Source organism: Tubulanus polymorphus, chromosome 6, assembly GCF_964204645.1.
Source record: "Tubulanus polymorphus chromosome 6, tnTubPoly1.2, whole genome shotgun sequence".
NCBI classification, from domain to species: Eukaryota; Metazoa; Nemertea; class Palaeonemertea; order Tubulaniformes; family Tubulanidae; genus Tubulanus; species Tubulanus polymorphus.
Genome location: NC_134030.1, coordinates 3,314,472 through 3,332,985, shown reverse-complemented (window position 1 = coordinate 3,332,985; position 18,514 = coordinate 3,314,472). Strand labels below are relative to the sequence as shown.

The following is an 18,514-nucleotide window of genomic DNA, read 5'->3' as shown; positions in this document are numbered from 1 at the left end:
CACATCACCGAAGTGAAACTTGTGGCGTCACAGAATTTGTCTCGAACCTCTCAAAATCCTCTATTAGTTCTAATTTCTATTCAGTGGGTTTTTTTTTTCATCAGCACACAAACTAAACCAACCCACAGAAGCCAGACTGGATGAACACCTCATCTGTCCTGTATCAAAAACAAAAATACTAACACTAATTTCCATGAGAAATATTTATTGCTTCTTCGTAAGATTTTCTCTAACTTTTTTCAGTTTTGAAGCGAACAGAAATCCAGTGCATTGGACGACGCCGTTAGTAGTGTTTTTACCCTGACATTCGACATGCGTTCGTACGGCATACAGACAATCCCTCATACAGGTAATATCTTCACCACAAACGTAGATTTTACACGACTGTTCGACTTCTGCTTCACCGGGCCAAGTATAGCCGTAAACACAAGCCACCACCGATAATAACACTGTAAACAAAAATACCCGTTACATCAAAAATTCTTTGGAGCAGAGACACTAAACACCAGCAGGGAACCAGTTACGCCAGTGGTAATGGTAAAAAATAGACAAATCCATAAATATGCCTTCCATCAATGGAACAGGTTCCTTGTGCTTTTACTATCATCAAAGAAAAACATTATCATTTTTCGTATCGCTCTATTCCGTCGAATATGATACAGATAGAAATGTTCGTTCTTTTATGAATATCCAAATATCTAAACTTTCTACCGAGGATATTCTGCTGGGCCCAGTTTGCTGAACTTAGAAGTGACGCCATTTTAATTAATGCTGATTACACTAATTATATGCGGTGACGTCACTAAACCAGTTTAGTTAATTCACTTGTTACACTTTTTGGTGAAACTTGATTTACACCAAAAATTAACTAATTCGGTTTAAAACATTTTTAACCGAATTAAGGTTTACACCAAATTTAATTTTTACACTTTTTCGTGAAACCGGGCCCTGTCCTTCCTTTCAGAGCTAGAAACGATCGACTAGATCGACGTGTGTATAATTAAGGAATTAAAATCGTCACTTTACCACAAATACCGATGTGTGCTTACCTAAAATTGCACGGAGAACTGGACGCATTTTGATTGGATTGACGAGAACCTGAAGTGTGGGAAACGGCGTAGGTTTTTATACCTTAATAACTGTCTATCCGTAAAAATACATATCTTTATAATAACATTGAATGACGATAATGTATCGGTACTGAAGTAATCGAATGATTTACTGTACATTATTTGATGATCTCGTGTACGATTTCACACCGTTATTAAAAATAAAACCATAAAAAATGACAAGGTTTTGTGGCCTCACAACCGACCGTTCGGTATTATGGGCATACCGCTGCAGTTTCACGGTTTGCCGACAATTCGCCCAATTTATAGCCCGTTTTCCAATGTTGCTTTTTGGACAATAATCAAAATACATGTCCATAAATATATATTATTTGCTCGTACGGAATTGACACGACCGGGTTTCAACCGGATACTTTTAATCAAAGCCATTCATTCGAAAAAGTCATGCACACAGAACATCATCAAAAACATATATTTCTAGATCGTTAATTATAAAATGCAGGTTCAATTTGAATATCTACACTTCCGCGTTCAACGATTAAAAAGAGTTGTACAAATAAAACGCTTAATTTTCGACAATTTTCGCATCAATGTACCACCATGTTATCGGCACAAAGCAGTCAACAATTATTTGAAATTTCCCTGTCCTCCTATACGAAGTATTTCCGCATCGCCTTTTTGTCAAATTCTATTCCAGCTAATTATATTTACGAGGAAATTGAAAGCAAAGCGTTTAGGGATGGGGATAAGGTATTGTTCGTGTATAGATAGAATTCAAATAGATGTAATCATAGTGATTTGTATTTCACTCGTGACCCCGAGATGATAATCTGCTTGTGATTATGATTATTTCCCCCCGCAAGAAAATCATCGAAAATGAATTGTATTTCTTCTTGTCTATACCCGGTCCGTCCCGTGAGGTATGTGGAAAATAAAGAAAACTGTGAAATAAGATTATGAGATTGATAGATGATAATGTAGTCTATCAAATAAAAAAGGTTTCTTTTATCGCGCAGCGAACCCGGGTAACGGAGTTCTAGAGACTGGTGCTCTATGTTGATCATGTCGTTTATTCGCTCAATAAACGTGAGTTGAAATGAGATGAACATAACCTCTGAGCGATAGCAATTAGTATAGAGCCAATGGTAAAACCAAACGTTTGAGACATTAGCCGCTATTATAGAATAGATTCGTAGTTTCGTGTAATTCCTGAATCGCTATTTCTAATTCTAGGATTCCATATGATAGAAAAATATACACAAGAACATTCGGGAAAATTGTGTAGTATATCTATCAAAGACCAAATTGGATCTTTAAACCAACAAAAAGCTACACATCTTCTTGTCGTAGGGCACTGTACAAAATATGGAACTGTAGAAATTCGGGTAGTCAATTCTTTCCTTTCTCCACGGCCGCGAAATGTATCGATTGTCACGAACTAGCGCGGCGCAAGGCGTGTCTCATTATCCGGGGCTAGGCTCATAGAATATATTCCGTAACCCTGATTGGTACGGAGAAGCAGTCACATGACTGAACAAGGAAGTTACATCGCAAATAAAAAGCGATGCCCGGGTCTGTAGCGGTCGCATTTGCCGGCAGTTGTGATTGCCCGGATAGATGATCAGCACCGCATAATTGTCGCAGTGAAGACCTTGTTTGAATCTAAGAAGCCACACCTTCCTACCCTGGCAGAATGAACGTACTTTACGTTCTTGTGTTGGGGTTCTTCCTGGTCACAGGGGGTCACTCGGCAGGTAAGCCGTAGATTTTATTTCACTCATAATGATGATTTCTGTTTTTAGTTTTTTTTTCTTTGTTTTTGGAGGGCACAATCCTCGTGCCGGGGTTTTAATGACAGAATATACATGAACAATAATTCTTTAGACTTACTCATGATTTTTTTCGGCACTTTGTACAACGTGAATTGTAGTGTTTTAATAATTTTTAACTTTTAAACGATTCGTTTATGTATCATCTTTCTGCATGAACTGAAATAGAATTTTCTGTCAAATCGTAAAAGCCTTCGTCAGTCGTGGTCGTTGGGGCCTGTTTCTATAATTAAAATATAGTGTATGGCAAAAATGACGCATTTTTACCACGATGTGATTATTTCTTATTTCCGGCACGTCAGTCTCAGGCCCCGAGTTCTTATTTGAGGTGCACGCAGTTCCTGAGTCAAAGATTTGACTCAGACTCAGAGTACTGAATTGAGTCCTCGATTTCTACAATCATATTTTGTTTTTGGTAGATTTTGCATTGTTTTAGATAATTTTTGGGCGTCACCGTACCCGGAGAGCATATTTGTTTTTTCCTATCAGAATAAAATAACGCTCATTTTATAGGAAAAAAATTAACGAATGCGGTGATTGGACAACCCGGAAGCTGGTGGTCCGGGCCCTATTCCAGTGTTCTAGTTCAGCAAACTCAAGGTCGAGTGGATGCGGAAATAAATGGCACCGGCACTAAATTCGATTCAATTTTTATTAATTGAAACTTTTCAATCTTCCAGAAAACGATAAAAATGAACCCCTTGTCGAGGAAGACATTCACGAAGAGACTTTGATCTATATTCCTGGTCCTGCTATCGATGGACAGGCCGAATTACCTCCTCAAGCTGGAACAGGTAAGCAGAAGCCATTGTTCCGTCGATGATCGTTGCTTGACGACGAGAGCTGGAGTCTGACGTTTTGGGGCTTCTATTTTAAACTAAGTTTTACATAACAAAGTGATTTTTTTTACTCATGTTTGGGTCACCTTTCCACCGTGTGATGCTAGTGTTATGAAAGAATAGTGTTATGGTTGAGACATGCCCTGTAGCCTTGCGAAAGTGCCACAATTGAATTCTAATAATGTGCTAACGTGTGTTACATGTAAGATTTATCAAAATGAAACCACAATGAGTTGGTTATTGACCATCATTCCATTTGATGATGGCTGTATTTGTCAAGTGCCAAATCTTCGTTTCAATTTAATGGATTCTATCTCATAAAGATTTTGACTCTTTTTCATTTATCTACACAGAGTCTTGAGACTTGTATTTTTATTATCTATTTCTGTGTTCATGTATAGGATTGTCGAAAGATGAACAAATTTCTTCAGAAGCGAACAACATTCCTGAACAGACCCCTCGTGATATTGAGAATGCTGTCGACAAAACAGGTACAGATTAATTTGATTAAAATCATTTCTAATTCTCTGATGGTTTTTGATCCCCTTTATTAGAATTGCTCGCTATCCTAAAGTTCATGAATATCGATTTTTGATTTTGTTTGTTCTGCAATTCTGAGAAAATGTTGGGTGTGTAAAATTTGTTTTGTTGGTATTTTCATAGACGCAGCAACTGAAATTGAAAATCAGGAGCAACCTGATGTCACAGAGGGCAACCAGGAGCAGCCCAATAATGCAGAGAATCCAGAGCAACCTGACAACATGGAGGACAATCAGGAGCAACCTGACAACACAGAGGACAATCAGGAGCAACCTGACAGCACAGAGGATGATCAGGAGCAGCCCGATAATCAGGAGGAATTAATGGTGATGTCCGATGATGAGAAGGCTCTATCGCTGATATTAGATGAAGCATTCAGTAATCAAGTTGCTATGAATGGATATCTGCGTTGTTTGGTGAGATGCGGTGTCAGATCAATGATCGTCGCTCGTCACGCAGTCAAGGTCAGTTATCTTTATCATTTTCCATATACAGTGCCTTATTCAGAATAAATACAGATTGCTCTTTAAGACACTTGTGATTAATTACATCATACACAGACCTGAATACGACTACTATTTGAGAGTAGTTTCTACTCTTTTGAAGAGCTCAACTTCTCCCAAAAATATCGAAATACTCTCAAAATCAGAATAATTTCTAGTTCTTTCGATTAAACTACAATTTCGATGTTCTGATGATTTTGAATATAGATGTGTTACAGAATGTACCTGAACTGAGTGTTTCTGTTTTCCAGATATGCAGACGCAGGGTGCTATGTTGGTTTAAAGCTCTGACTAAAATGACGTTGAACTGTTTAGGAGGTTGTATCAAAATTCGTCGCATTTCTGCTATGGATGACTCTGTTTTAGAAATCACTGATGCGCAGACACCAGGTAGCACTTCTAAATACCCAGTCAAACTAATGTCTTGGCTCCCCTTCTATAGTGTTTAAAACCATAAAATAAAGAGCCCATAGTCCTGATCAGAGAAAAGAAATCAAATTCCAAGGGTTTCAACTTGAATCCATTATAAAAGTACTTCACTCAAAAGTACAAATGTCTTACCTGATGAAGCTACTATGCACTAGTAACGAAAGCGTGTATTTTTTGTCATCAATTTGACCTGCAATGTACTACCAGTCTTCTTAACAGTTACAAAATGCAAATCTTTGAGCCTTTGCAATGGAATATCTATTGAATTTACATTACTGGGGTATCTAACTGAAATCGCTTATCCCAATTGATTACAGTTTGAAGCAGTTGGTACTTGTTCCCATGATATTTTGCACACTTTGTTTCAACTACAATGTGTATATCTTCTATGATTTCACTTCTTTCAATTTATGATTTTAGAAGAGTCTTCCAATGAATTAGAAGCGATCACCGATGATAGTGCCCTTCGTAAATATAAATTCATTAAGTGTATGGCGAAGTGTTTAGGACGACCGAAGATACAAATGATTCACTATTTCAAGAGGTGTCGTTACTGGTTCCCGTGTTGGCTGAAACGAACTGGCATGAAAACATTATTCTGTCACCCTCGTTGTTACGTTAAACGCAAGGCTCTTGTCACCACGGGTGAGTTATAATATATAACAGTTGATACAACAGGGCCCGGTTCCACAGTCGTGAGTTAAGATTTGACCCCGAGTTAAAACATTGAAAATGAACTAATCTTAACTCCGAGTTAACTCTAAGCCACAACTATGGAACCGGATCCAGTGTTTTATTCGGATTGACCCAGTCACAAAATATGATCATACAGTTAAATACTGCCTTCGATTATCACATGCCCTGCTGGATAAAATTTTTGAAATTTTCCTGCTCCAATTTGTGATCAGATGACTGACAACCTTCGCCACTCCGACTGCCCCCAAATTTGCTTGCTTCCTTGCCTGGTCCCGCAAGATCCAAGGCAAGTGCAGTCTGCTGTATGTCCATAGTTTGTTTTTGGGATTCATAAATAGATGAATTTCTCCAGTTTATTTTAGACATTTCAAATACTGCATTGTTAAATGCCGGATGCATGTTATAATTATTCTCACATTTGTAACTTCGAAAATTGCGAGAGCACAAAAAAAGCTTTGATAGAACATTTCTTCAAAAACTTCGATCTTGCTTGCGTAGACAGTTACTGTGCTGGCACATTTTTCCTATATTTCTGTAGTTGCTGAACCTAAAAGTGGACCATACTCTCGCACCTTAAGATTCATTTGCTGCATGTCAAAATGTTTGCCGCAGAAAATACTCAAAGTAATTCATGAATGTGTAAAATGCAAAAGAAGTTTCAAGTGTTGGTTGAAACTAGCTGGATTGGGAGTAATGTTTTGCTATCCAAGGTGTATGACAACATGGTTAATAAGAAAAGGTAGTTCTATACCAGGGGTCAGTTGCTGAAAAATCTGTTTAAGAGTTTCAGAAGATGAGTTAAAATTAAAGCTGAATTTTCAATATTTATCCAGTGGTAAACATCGACCAATCTGTGTGTAACTGACAAGATATTTCATTATTGTGACATTCCAAGCATTCTACAAATATCTTTCACTACCCTAAACTCTTATCTCAAAATTTTTCAATTCATGAAAATGATAATGATAACGATTTCAAATTGTGATAGTGTAAGAATTTCTTATTTTTATATTAACAGATGGTTTTGACAATTTACCTACAATTGAGGAAAACAATGATGAAGGTAAGAGCATTTCTCATTCCCTGAATATTTGATATCTATGTATCTTGCTAAGCTTGTATTTAGGTTGCTACAAGTGTACTCATTATAGAATGTTACCTTCATATCTAAGTCCCTACTAGCTATTTCTCATTTCTTGCATGATACATGAATGAAATGAACACTTTCTTCTGTCATTATTCCCCCATCATCGCAGACCAAGATACATGTATATCCACAGACGATGAACTGACGAACAGAGAGCTGCCAACTTTTCCGTGGTTTTGGCTTGAGAAATACTGATTCAACATTCGATGTATAACAGAAATTGAGGCTTTTTCTTGCCCCTATTGATTATTGATCGCATTGTCTTTTATATTTCGATGAAATATTACTCAACAAATTTCAACTTACTGCTGATAATACTATTATAGTGGTTGGCAGCCCTGAACAGTCACAAATCAAAATCTGTACGCATGCAAACTCAGTTTCTCCGTGGGATGAATTAGGTTTGAATTATGATTGTTACTGGCTGTTGTTTTAGATGTGAATTGCATGGCCTGGTGCTGTGGTATAGATCTGTATAAAGCTATGCAGTTGTTCTCAAAGTGTAAAATTAATAGGGTTTGCTGGATGTCAGAACTTGGCTGGAAGGCTCTTCAATGTCTCAACAAGTGCATCTATAAATTCCGTGGTTAGTAATCCTGTTACAATTCAGACATCAGTCTTTTCTAGATGCTTCTATGAAAAAGATCTTTAACTCCGACACACAACTCATAAATCGAGCTTAAGCCGCCAGCAGGCGTCAGTCATACATTTATTTTCAATCAACTTCGAATTCTGGATTTTTCAACTCATACAAGCCTCTAAACAGATATTCTTGACTTTGCTATGATATTCTTTGAGTTTGATGTATTTATGAACAATAGTTAATTGACTCCAGAGAAAAAATTATTTGATTTTGATCGCAATATAGAAGAAATCGAAGCTCAAAAGAATGACCACTGGTGCACCTGGTCGATCCTCGCTTGCCAGCATGAGAGGATCGAATCTCTGCTTGTCAAAGTTGCGGTCAAGGAAGTCCATTATTCTTCAGTAACTATGTTGTTTTGCCGCAGAATTTTGTTCAGTGTTTCACGAGGTGATCATCAACTTATGACCAGTTCAGTTTTCAATTAAATGCATTCTTGTTTTTAGAAGTTGATGAAAATCAAATTGAACCGGAATCAGAAAATGAAAATGACATCGAACTGAATAGTGAACCAGAAGGTAGTTATTTCAATACAATTTCAATTAATTCATTTTAACATGTTTTAATTTGATAGAAATATCTCATAGTTCCGGTTGTACTACCATTGCCACTACATGTAACTCATAGTTTCAGTTCTGCCACCATGAGTAGTTGATCCTTCTCAAAACCTCTTAAAGGTTTTGGGCGTATATTTATTGAAACCCTGGGAAAATTGACTCCAGAAGCTATCAAAACCCTCAAGGGGTTATTCACTGCTAAGATAGTTGTACTGGGACACACGAATACATTGGCAGATAGTGTGAACAAACTCAGCTTCATTCTCTAAATAGTTTCAGTGCCAACTACGAGATAGTTGAAAATGGGAAGAACTATGGCGACAGTGAATGAGTTGATTCTTAGTGTGTAGAATATGAGTGAAAAATATTGATTTTGTTACAGATTCGGAACTCATTGAACTTAATGAAGAAAATAAGCACAAATTCCTGAAATGTATGGGACGATGTTTGAAAAAAAGTCACTGGAAAATGCTGAAATACTTTGCGAAATGCCGCACCGATTACAAATGTTGGTTGAGAAAAATTGGGCGTAAAGCTGCTAAATGCGTCAGCAGGTGTTTGTTCATCGTTGAAGACAATGAGATGAACTCCCGTGATGGTAGTGTGGAGGTCACTGCCGTTCAAGGTCAGAACTTTATCAATATGACAGGGGAGGGGCGGTTGCTTAAAAGTTGGTTTATGTTAATCATTGGATAAATACTATATGGTAGTAACAAGCCAGTTGTAATTGTTATTATCTGTATGTCAGTTATCCATTGGTTGACTAATCACCTTTTGAGCTACTGATCCCAATTTATTTACTTTTGTGGCCATTGAACTGTGAGTGAAAACTTCTAGAAATACAACATGTTTCATGTTACACTAGAGACAACATTGTTATTAGTGATGGGTACAAATCTTCGAAGCGATGAAGTTTAATGTTACAGTTCAATGACACGAGAAAGATAAAAACACATTATGTAATCATATTTATAGCACGCAATCACATTAACAGTATATATTACAGTATAACACAGTATCCAGTTCCATTGTTCTAATTTCTGAGTTGAGATTCGCTCTATAGTTGAATTTCACTGTGTCAAGTTGATGTTAGGTGTGATTGTTGAGTTGATGGTCAGTTTCAGTTTGGACTAGTTTGTTTCGAATGTGTTTAACTCTTGAGTGAAATTTTAACAAGAACCGTAGAACTGGAACACTGTAATTATCTACTTATCACTGCACTGGGTTTTGGTTGTGGATTGTTGTAAGCTGTTTATGGGTAGCGCGCCATGTACAATTCACTCTCGCACATTTAGAATTTGTTGCTGCACTCAATGAAGACAATTTAAGCCACTTCGTGAAATGTTTGGGCAGATGCGCCCACGTGGGTCGATTGAAATTGATAAAATGGGGAATCGAGTGTAATATTAATCTACAATGTTGGATCGGTAAAATCGGCAAGAAAGCTTATCATTGTTTTAAAAGCTGTCGAAAACGTATTGAAAATCGGTTGATGATTGACAATATGGAAATGACCAAAGTTGAAGGTAGGTTAGTTTTAAACTAGAATCATTCATACTTTGTTATTTATGTGATGCACCTTGCACGCACGTGCACTGATATAAATAGATAAGACAGAACCCAGTTCTGCAGAACTAGACTCAGTTCCGCAGTTCGTTCTGCACCCAGTTCCGCACTTCTGGACGCAGTTAAAACCCTCAAGGGGTTATTCACTGCTAAGATAGTTGTACTGGGACACACGAATGATTGGCAGATAGTGTGAACAAACTCAGCTTCATTCTCTAAATAGTTTCAGTGCCAACTACGAGATAGTTGAAAATGGGAAGAACTATGGCGACAGTGAATGAGTTGATTCTTAGTGTGTAGAATATGAGTGAAAAATATTGATTTTGTTACAGATTCGGAACTCATTGAACTTAATGAAGAAAATAAGCACAAATTCCTGAAATGTATGGGACGATGTTTGAAAAAAAGTCACTGGAAAATGCTGAAATACTTTGCGAAATGCCGCACCGATTACAAATGTTGGTTGAGAAAAATTGGGCGTAAAGCTGCTAAATGCGTCAGCAGGTGTTTGTTCATCGTTGAAGACAATGAGATGAACTCCCGTCATGGTAGTGTGGAGGTCACTGCCGTTCAAGGTCAGAACTTTATCAATATGACGGGGGAGGGGCGGTTGCTTAAAAGTTGGTTTATGTTAATCATTGGATAAATACTATATGGTAGTAACAAGCCAGTTGTAATTGTTATTATCTGTATGTCAGTTATCCATTGGTTGACTAATCACCTTTTGAGCTACTGATCCCAATTTATTTACTTTTGTGGCCATTGAACTGTGAGTGAAAACTTCTAGAAATACAACATGTTTCATGTTACACTAGAGACAACATTATTATTAGTGATGGGTACAAATCTTCGAAGCGATGAAGTTTAATGTTACAGTTCAATGACACGAGAAAGATAAAAACACATTATGTAATCATATTTATAGCACACAATCACATTAACAGTATATATTATAGTATAACACAGTATCCAGTTCCATTGTTCTAATTTCTGAGTTGAAATTCGCTCTATAGTTGAATTTCACTGTGTCTTCAGAGTTGAAGTTAAATTTGACTTAAAATTTTAAGTGAAAGTTGACTTGAAAGTTGATGTTAGGTGTGATTGTTGAGTTGATGGTCAGTTTCAGTTTGGACTAGTTTGTTTCGAATGTGTTTAACTCTTGAGTGAGAACCGTAGAACTGGAACACTGTAATTATCTACTTATCACTGCACTGGGTTTTGGTTGTGGATTGTTGTAAGCTGTTTATGGGTAGCGCGCCATGTACAATTCACTCTCGCACATTTAGAATTTGTTGCTGCACTCAATGAAGACAATTTAAGCCACTTCGTGAAATGTTTGGGCAGATGCGCCCACTTGGGTCGATTGAAATTGATAAAATGGGGAATCGAGTGTAATATTAATCTACAATGTTGGATCGGTAAAATCGGCAAGAAAGCTTATCATTGTTTTAAAAGCTGTCGAAAACGTATTGAAAATCGGTTGATGATTGACAATATGGAAATGACCAAAGTTGAAGGTAGGTTAGTTTTAAACTAGAATCATTCATACTTTGTTATTTATGTGATGCACCTTGCACGAACGTGCACTGATATAAATAGATAAGACAGAACCCAGTTCTGCAGAACTAGACTCAGTTCCGCAGTTCGTTCTGCACCCAGTTCCGCACTTCTGGACGCAGTTCCGCAGTTCAGACTCAATTTTGCAGTTCTGGATGCAGTTGTGCGGTCCTTAGTTTAGTTCGTTTACTTGGAAATAGTAAATTTTCAATGTTTCGACTCAAGATACTTCATGACCTGACAACCGTGAATGTTTGCCAAGAACTTTGAAACTGGATCCAGTTTTAATATATAAAAAGTTATTTACTAGTTTTTTGTTGTCTTTCATTTGAATATTTGTTTATGTCATTCAATGATTACAGGTGATATGATACCAGAGTTAGCCTCATCCAAGACTTCACCACTAAGACGATACCGAAGATGTGTCCGCAGAAGAAGATACCGTGTCCGCAGACGAAGATACCGTGTCCGCAGAAGAAGATACCGTGTCCGCAGAGGAAGATACCGTGTCCGCAGAAGAAGATACCGTGTCCGCAGAAGAAGATACCGTGTCCGCAGAAGAAGAAGATACCGTGTCCGCAGACGAAGAAGATGTGTCCGCAGGCGTAGATACCGTGTCCGCAGAAGAAGATACCGTGTCCGCAGAAGAAGAAGATACCGTGTCCGCAGACGGAGAAGATGTGTCCGCAGGCGTAGATACCGTGTCCGCAGAAGAAGATACCGTGTCCGCAGACGAAGATACCGTGTCCGCAGAAGAAGATACCGTGTCCGCAGGCGTAGATACCGTGTCCGCAGAAGAAGATGTGTCCGCAGGCGTAGATACCGTGTCCGCAGACGCAGGTACCGTAGACGTAGATACCGACGCAGAAGAAGTACCCGACGACGTAGACGTAGAACCCGTAGACGTAGAAGAACACGTAGACGTAGACGCCGTAGATGTGGGAGACGTGGGAGACGTGGTTATACTCGTTGTTTATTGAGATGTCTCGGAAGATCAAAGCGTAAGATATTGAAATGGATAGCTCAATGCGGTACATCGCGTGCATGTTGGATCAAAAAGGCAGGTTTTAGAGCGATTCGTTGTGTAATCGGATGCATTGGTCACAAAGATTTCGATATGAAAGAAGTTGTCACCACTGCTTTGTTAACTGAATATCCCGATGACCGGAACATCATTGAATCTAATGAATTCTCTGAAAATTGTGAGTGTTTGCTTTTCATTTCGATTAGTAGATCAGGACCCAGTTCCACAGTTGTGAGTTAGAGTTAACTCTGAGTTAAAGTTAGTTCATTTTCAATGTTTTAACCCATGGTCAAATCTTAACTCAGAACTGTGGAACTGGACCCTGTAGATCAGTAAATAATGATTGGTTATGCTTTTTTGATAGCAAACCCAACAGAAGATTCTGAAATGGAAGAACAGGAAAATTCGCCATCAGCTGATGAAGAAGGTTTGTCTCTTTTTTTGCTCCCACAATTGTGTCCTAGAATTGCATGTTTTCATTTCCAGGATTCCTCATAAATATTGCATGGAAACTTTGTTTTGAAAATACCTGAAACATGTTTCAAAAGTATTGGATCTTTTTTCGATATATTTTTGTCTGTTTATCAAATGTATAATTCTATGTATTTGGCATACGTATATTCATGATTAAGGGAATGATTAAAAGTTGGTACGCGCAGGCAGTCCTCGGCTTACTTCCATACCTATGCTAGAATTGATTGTATCTTGCAAATGAGACCTGGGGCCGGTTGCATAGTTATGGCTCAGACTTAAGACCAGTCTAAGACCAACTTAGTTCTTTAGCCTATCTAACAACTTAAGACCAGTCTTAAGATTTAAGACCACTTTTGGACTTAAGTCACGACTGTGCAACTGGGGTCGGTTCCATAGTCAAGACTTAAGACCAAAAGTGGTCTTAAACCTTAAGACTGGTCTTAAGTTGTTAGATTGGCTATAGAACTTAGTTAGTCTTAGACCGTTCTTAAGTCTAAGCCCTGTCTATGGAACCGGCCCCTGGCCCCTGGCTATTAAGGGGATCAAGTTTCTACATCTTTCAGGGCCAGCATGTTCATATGTAAGTAAGAATGCCTGTACATTACACAGTTCTCAGGTTAGATGTTGAACTGTGTCCCTGAGTTGGAAATGTCCTCCTGTCAAACACGTATGAATGTATTGATCGCTTTATAGATGCAGCCTTGCAATATTTTCCTATACTGTTTTTGTTCGTCCACAGATTTTATCGACAAATTTGATTCTTGTATGAATAAATGTTCGAATGTTACTCTGTCAAAAATTGCTTACGCCGAGAAAAAGTGTGGGCTCTTCCCTTCTTGTTGGATGAAAACTCTCGGATACAGAGTATACCAATGTCTGCCCGAGTGCAGACCCTTCAAAATCAATGGTATGTCTACTTAATGTAGTCATATGCAGAAATATTAACTGGAGTATTTTTGAATAATCGTCAGGAGAAATCGCAATATCTATCACTCTATTTAGTGGGTACTGTTTTGACAGTCTTTCACTTGTTATGAATATTCTAGCGGCCTTTGTTTTATGTAGTATAGTTCTTGGGGCATCATCTCGCTGCATTAAATATCAGTCTTGAAATGAGTGGACAAGATACGCTATATCCGTGTAAGATGAATGACGAAAGCAATCCCACAATAGATTTAGCCAAAAATGAAAAATTCTATTAGTAAAATGATATATATTTCGAGCAAAATTTTGGCTAAATACTATAAGCCATCATCGGACTTACTAAGTACTGATTGGATTTCTCATGTCAGACTTGAAATATACAACTCAAGATGGAAGCGATAGTTACGATAAACATCCCAATAAAAGATTACCAAATACCGATCATCATTCATGTCTTTAATTTCAAGTTTTGTTTGTATATTATAGATGAATACAGCGAACCGGAACAATCGATCGAAGACAATTTACCACAATCTGAAGGTTAGTTTTTAAGCATTAGCAGCGGTCTTGCTTATTTTACTCAGAACCTGGACTATTTGATGTGGCAATCTTAGCCACAATCTTAGCCAATCTCAACCACATGCATTACAAAATATTCTTCTTTTTTTTATAGATGAAGAATCGCAAGTTCCGTCTGCTGATGGAGAGGAAAACGAAGAAAGCAATGATGAACTGAGTGAAGGTAAGAGGTCTCTATGTTTAGAACGAAGGATCCAGTTTCACAAAGAAGTTAAACTCACAATTTTTTGTTCAGTCACTGTTTGTTACTTCTTGTTGTCATTGAGGATATGAATTAAACTTAACCGTTTTAAGCTTTAACTCTTTCGTGACACTAGACCCTGGAGTAAATTTAGACTTGTTTATCTAAACCTTTAGGGCCAGTTCCACATCAGGACTTATATCCAAAAATGGTTGGCCAAGTTGGTCTTAGACTGGTCTTAAGTCTAAACCATGAAAATGGAACCAGCCCTTTTCGCATTTTTACTCACAACTAAAGAGCTGGGTTCTTCACTTGTTTTTGATTCTCAAGTCTATTGAATCTCTTGCTGCCTGTTTAGAATTCTGAACTAGGATATTAAGAATTCGATTCAACTTTCTTGAAGCCAATTAAAACTGTGTTTTCAACAGAGTTTTAGCTGAAATTGTTAGAATATGTAGAACTGTGTAATTCGTTCAGTTCACAATCTATTTGTGTGTGGCTGATATTCATATTCAGCAGTAATTTCTCTAAAATGTCAAGAACAGCCGCAGTCTCTCTGTGACAGCACAGCTGCTGCTGTTGCTCGTGGTAATAATAGCTACACAGACACACGGCTGTTTTATACCTGGCTTTTGTCTCTCTCGTAAAACACCTGTAGTTTATGATGAAGAGGGATCAACATGTCACCTTGATAGAAAACCATCAACTCACATCCACATGACTGTCCAGTACCGTACAACAGCAGAAATCTGATATTTGATGATATAAAAATCAATGGCACTGAGAATGAAAAAGTCCAAAATACTTCCTTGAGCTAATGCTTTATCTTATGATTTGACTATATTCTAAATAGTCATCTTTGGGGAATAGAGTGTTTTCTAATCTTTAGAAATACTATATAACTGTATCTTCAAGAATACAGTATTCCTGAAGATGACTATCAGCTTGCTTAAGAAAAATTTCAGATTTTTCGGTCTTAAGCTGGGCGCACACCTTTGCGATCATCGTGTCATCGTATCATCGCATGCGATGACACGACGAAAATCGCATCATTCCCGCATACCTTTGCGATTTTTTATGAGGGCCTCGAGTTGGATTCAATCACGTGACTGAGCCGCCATTTTGAACATCCCGTGATTGCTTCATCGTTAATTCCGATTGGCTACTAAAAATGTTCGTTCTGAACATCGACAGCGTAGCCCGCACACCTTTACGATTTTCATCGCACGGAAAAATCACATGCAAAATATCAAACAAGTTTGATTTGTTGCGATGAAGCGATGATGCGATGAAATCGGCTCCGGATGCCACCGCATACCTTTACGATGATGCGATAAAACCATGCGATGAAAGGATCATACGATCAATCGCAAGGGTGTGCGCCGGGCTTTAGTGTGGGATTAATGTAGTATTGTTACAACACGCGCAGAGTGTTTACGTCAGTGGTTATCTCATATTTGAGATTAGTTCACTTTTATTGAGTTGTTTATCTTCATTGATCTAGAATGCGCTTGAAACAAAAGTAAAATTTACTTACGAATTATGTCTTATATAGAACTAGATGATTTATTCATTTTCAATTAAACTAATACAAGTTTTAGCAGCATTTGTGGTGGAAAACTTAACGAAAAAATACAATAATCTAATTTCATCTTCAAATCAGTACTTAATGATATACTGCTCTATGAAGTTTCAATCGGCTGGTACTGGTATCGCCACCTGGTGGGAGTGTGTTCACTTATCATCACCATAACCGTTATTCACAAAATCTTCGTACAAATATTACACGACATCCGATAATTGAATTATAAACGAAATATTACAAATCAGATCACACTTGGAAACACTCTAGTATTCAGGATGCATGTTCATTACCGGTGGGGGTGGGGCTTGAGTCGGTGTCGATACTATGAAATCCATAGCTATATATTTCTGGTAGTTAAGATACATTAAGCAACCGTTTAAGATGTACGTACAAATACAAACGAGACAGAAATCTTTCAATATAACAAATAAAACGGTTCCCAAATAAACCGAACCGATACACGCTATTATCGATGTTATAACCAACAGATAAATCGCCCATTCACTTTCTATTGAACCTGTAAATACAAACCACATTAACTATAGTATTCTATACTCAAGATTTATTCAAATTGTCAAGCTGAAAATATATCCTTGACAGTTGTCAAATTACTTTAGTTCTCTCTACTGAGTCTCAATTTGTATTTCCGATTCTATTTACTTATACGCGTAAGTTGCATTTGAATAATTCATCCTTAATTAGGGCGGCTTTAGCGAGGTCGACTAGTTTTAGTTTAACTTACCCAGGATTAATTGAAGGCAGTAGAAGACAATTCCTAGACAGCAATTTGGTACGTTGAGGTAGCTTTCTTTTCCAAACAGAACTTCCACAACACCGAAGCCTTGTCCATATCTATAGAAACATGAAATAATATGATAATCACACTCTTAATGACTTCTTTGATCGGATTGAAATTTGATATTTTATTTTTAAACATACTTTGATGTCAATACTCTGGTACAACTCATGTGTTCATTGAAGTCACAAAACGCTCTGTAATTCTTGTCTTTAAACGCTTTAAGTTCTATATACAAGGAGTACACGGATATGAAAATACCCAGACAATTCAGCATCATATGATCGGTCTCATTAGACATGAAAAGTTCTCCGACTTTTACCACCATGATGATTCTTTATAGACTTGATCCTGAAAAATTTTGAAATTTTGTCATTTCGTCCAAATTTATTCAGCAAAACACATGAAAATATAATAGTGATAATATATTTTTCTATTTTCGTTCTACTTGTAATCAGTGTGCCTAATATCTGTATATGATGAACTGGGCAGGTGAAGTAGTTATCTAAAATACGACGTGAATTATCGTTATCAAGAATTAAAATTTACAGATGAATAAGATTAGTTGCAAGTTTGAATATTTCTAAAGATATGAGTTTTCAAATTCATCTTATAAAATTCAACCGATGGATTTAGTCTGATACATAAAGTATGCGGTAATTTTGCTGTGAGTTGTTTGTTATGAATGAGCGACAGTGAACTAATCTTACCTGAGCGCGTGTTGATTTCTTGCTCCTTACTGACTGAATGAAGACAATTTAGTTCTACCTGTTGCCTGCTGTGTGCGTGTGTTATTTATAGCTGTGTCTGGCACCACATGACTCTCTATAATGTGCTGAAACACCAGTGAAATGCGATAAGTCATTTAACAGCGGAGACACAAGAAAAGATTATTTCTATTCTGTTAAATGTCATCGGTTGTCTTCGTATTTTCACAATGTTTTCATGCATTGGTTTTAAGCAATATCTGTCTATTTCAACGACCTTAATTTCATCGACCATCTTTCGATTAAAAGAAAATGGAATTATTTTATTTATTCATAACTTAATCGAAAAGATACACGATATCCGTGTAAAAGGAATGAAAGAAATCCCACAATAATTCAGTCAAAGATGAAAAGTTCTTGAGTAAAAGGTTTATATATTTGCGCGACGTTTTTTGCTAAAGACTATTAGCCGTCGTCAGGCAGTTTCTTCCGCAATGATTAATTATGGAAATGTTATTCTTTCAGATGGTCCAGAATCAGAAACCGCAATTGGACAAACGACAGCAAGTAAGGCTCGCGTTGTAATAAAGTGTTTAACTAAATGTTTAGGAGTTACCAAACGCAAGTTGATCCTGGTCATGAAGATATGTAGGACGAATGTCTATTGTTGGAAGAGATATTTCGGGCCGAGAATGTTTTGCATTGTGAAATGTAGCCGGAAACCTGGAGATATATCTGAAATATTAGCAGATATTTATAGACACATAGAAGCTGAAGATACGGTCCCTGGTCGTGGCGATACCGATAATGTTGCGTTGAGTAAGATTTATCTTATGATGTTTGTTTTATTTCAAAAGTTTGCAGCTAA

At 37.4% G+C, this 18,514-nt stretch overlaps 2 protein-coding genes across 10 annotated transcripts in view; one reads left to right on the top strand and one right to left on the bottom strand.

Moving 5' to 3' along the window:
* Positions 1–2,642: 2,642 nt before the first annotated feature.
* Positions 2,643–18,514, top strand: part of LOC141907694 (uncharacterized) — a 24,381-nt gene continuing 8,509 nt past the window's right edge. For 2 of the 8 annotated variants that reach the window (XM_074797423.1, XM_074797420.1), the window contains exons 1-18: positions 2,643–2,824; positions 3,580–3,693; positions 4,140–4,229; positions 4,402–4,742; positions 5,033–5,171; positions 5,631–5,855; positions 6,445–6,645; positions 6,925–6,969; positions 8,143–8,214; positions 8,636–8,878; positions 9,549–9,779; positions 10,152–10,394; positions 11,106–11,336; positions 11,739–12,578; positions 12,765–12,827; positions 14,285–14,338; positions 14,472–14,540; positions 18,172–18,213. In XM_074797423.1, coding sequence (XP_074653524.1) covers positions 2,764–2,824; positions 3,580–3,693; positions 4,140–4,229; positions 4,402–4,742; positions 5,033–5,171; positions 5,631–5,855; positions 6,445–6,645; positions 6,925–6,969; positions 8,143–8,214; positions 8,636–8,878; positions 9,549–9,779; positions 10,152–10,394; positions 11,106–11,336; positions 11,739–12,578; positions 12,765–12,827; positions 14,285–14,338; positions 14,472–14,540; positions 18,172–18,213 — 3,304 coding nt within the window. In that variant the 5' untranslated portion in view covers positions 2,643–2,763. Of the gene's footprint in view, positions 2,825–3,579; positions 3,694–4,139; positions 4,230–4,401; positions 4,743–5,032; positions 5,172–5,630; positions 5,856–6,444; positions 6,646–6,924; positions 6,970–8,142; positions 8,215–8,635; positions 8,879–9,548; positions 9,780–10,151; positions 10,395–11,105; positions 11,337–11,738; positions 12,579–12,764; positions 12,828–14,284; positions 14,339–14,471; positions 14,541–18,171; positions 18,466–18,514 lie in introns of all 8 variants that reach the window. The other 6 variants (XM_074797421.1, XM_074797416.1, XM_074797417.1 and 3 more) reach the window with 5 other exon arrangements.
* LOC141907699 (vitamin K epoxide reductase complex subunit 1-like) overlaps positions 16,178–18,514 on the bottom strand; it is a 13,356-nt gene continuing 11,019 nt past the window's right edge. For both annotated transcript variants that reach the window (XM_074797438.1, XM_074797439.1), the window contains 4 exons: positions 17,650–17,774; positions 17,083–17,290; positions 16,886–16,995; positions 16,178–16,660 (listed from right to left, as the gene is read on the bottom strand). In XM_074797438.1, the coding sequence (XP_074653539.1) occupies positions 16,407–16,660; positions 16,886–16,995; positions 17,083–17,267 (549 nt within the window). In that variant the 5' untranslated portion in view covers positions 17,268–17,290; positions 17,650–17,774 and the 3' untranslated portion in view covers positions 16,178–16,406. The remainder of the gene's footprint in view (positions 16,661–16,885; positions 16,996–17,082; positions 17,291–17,649; positions 17,775–18,514) is intronic.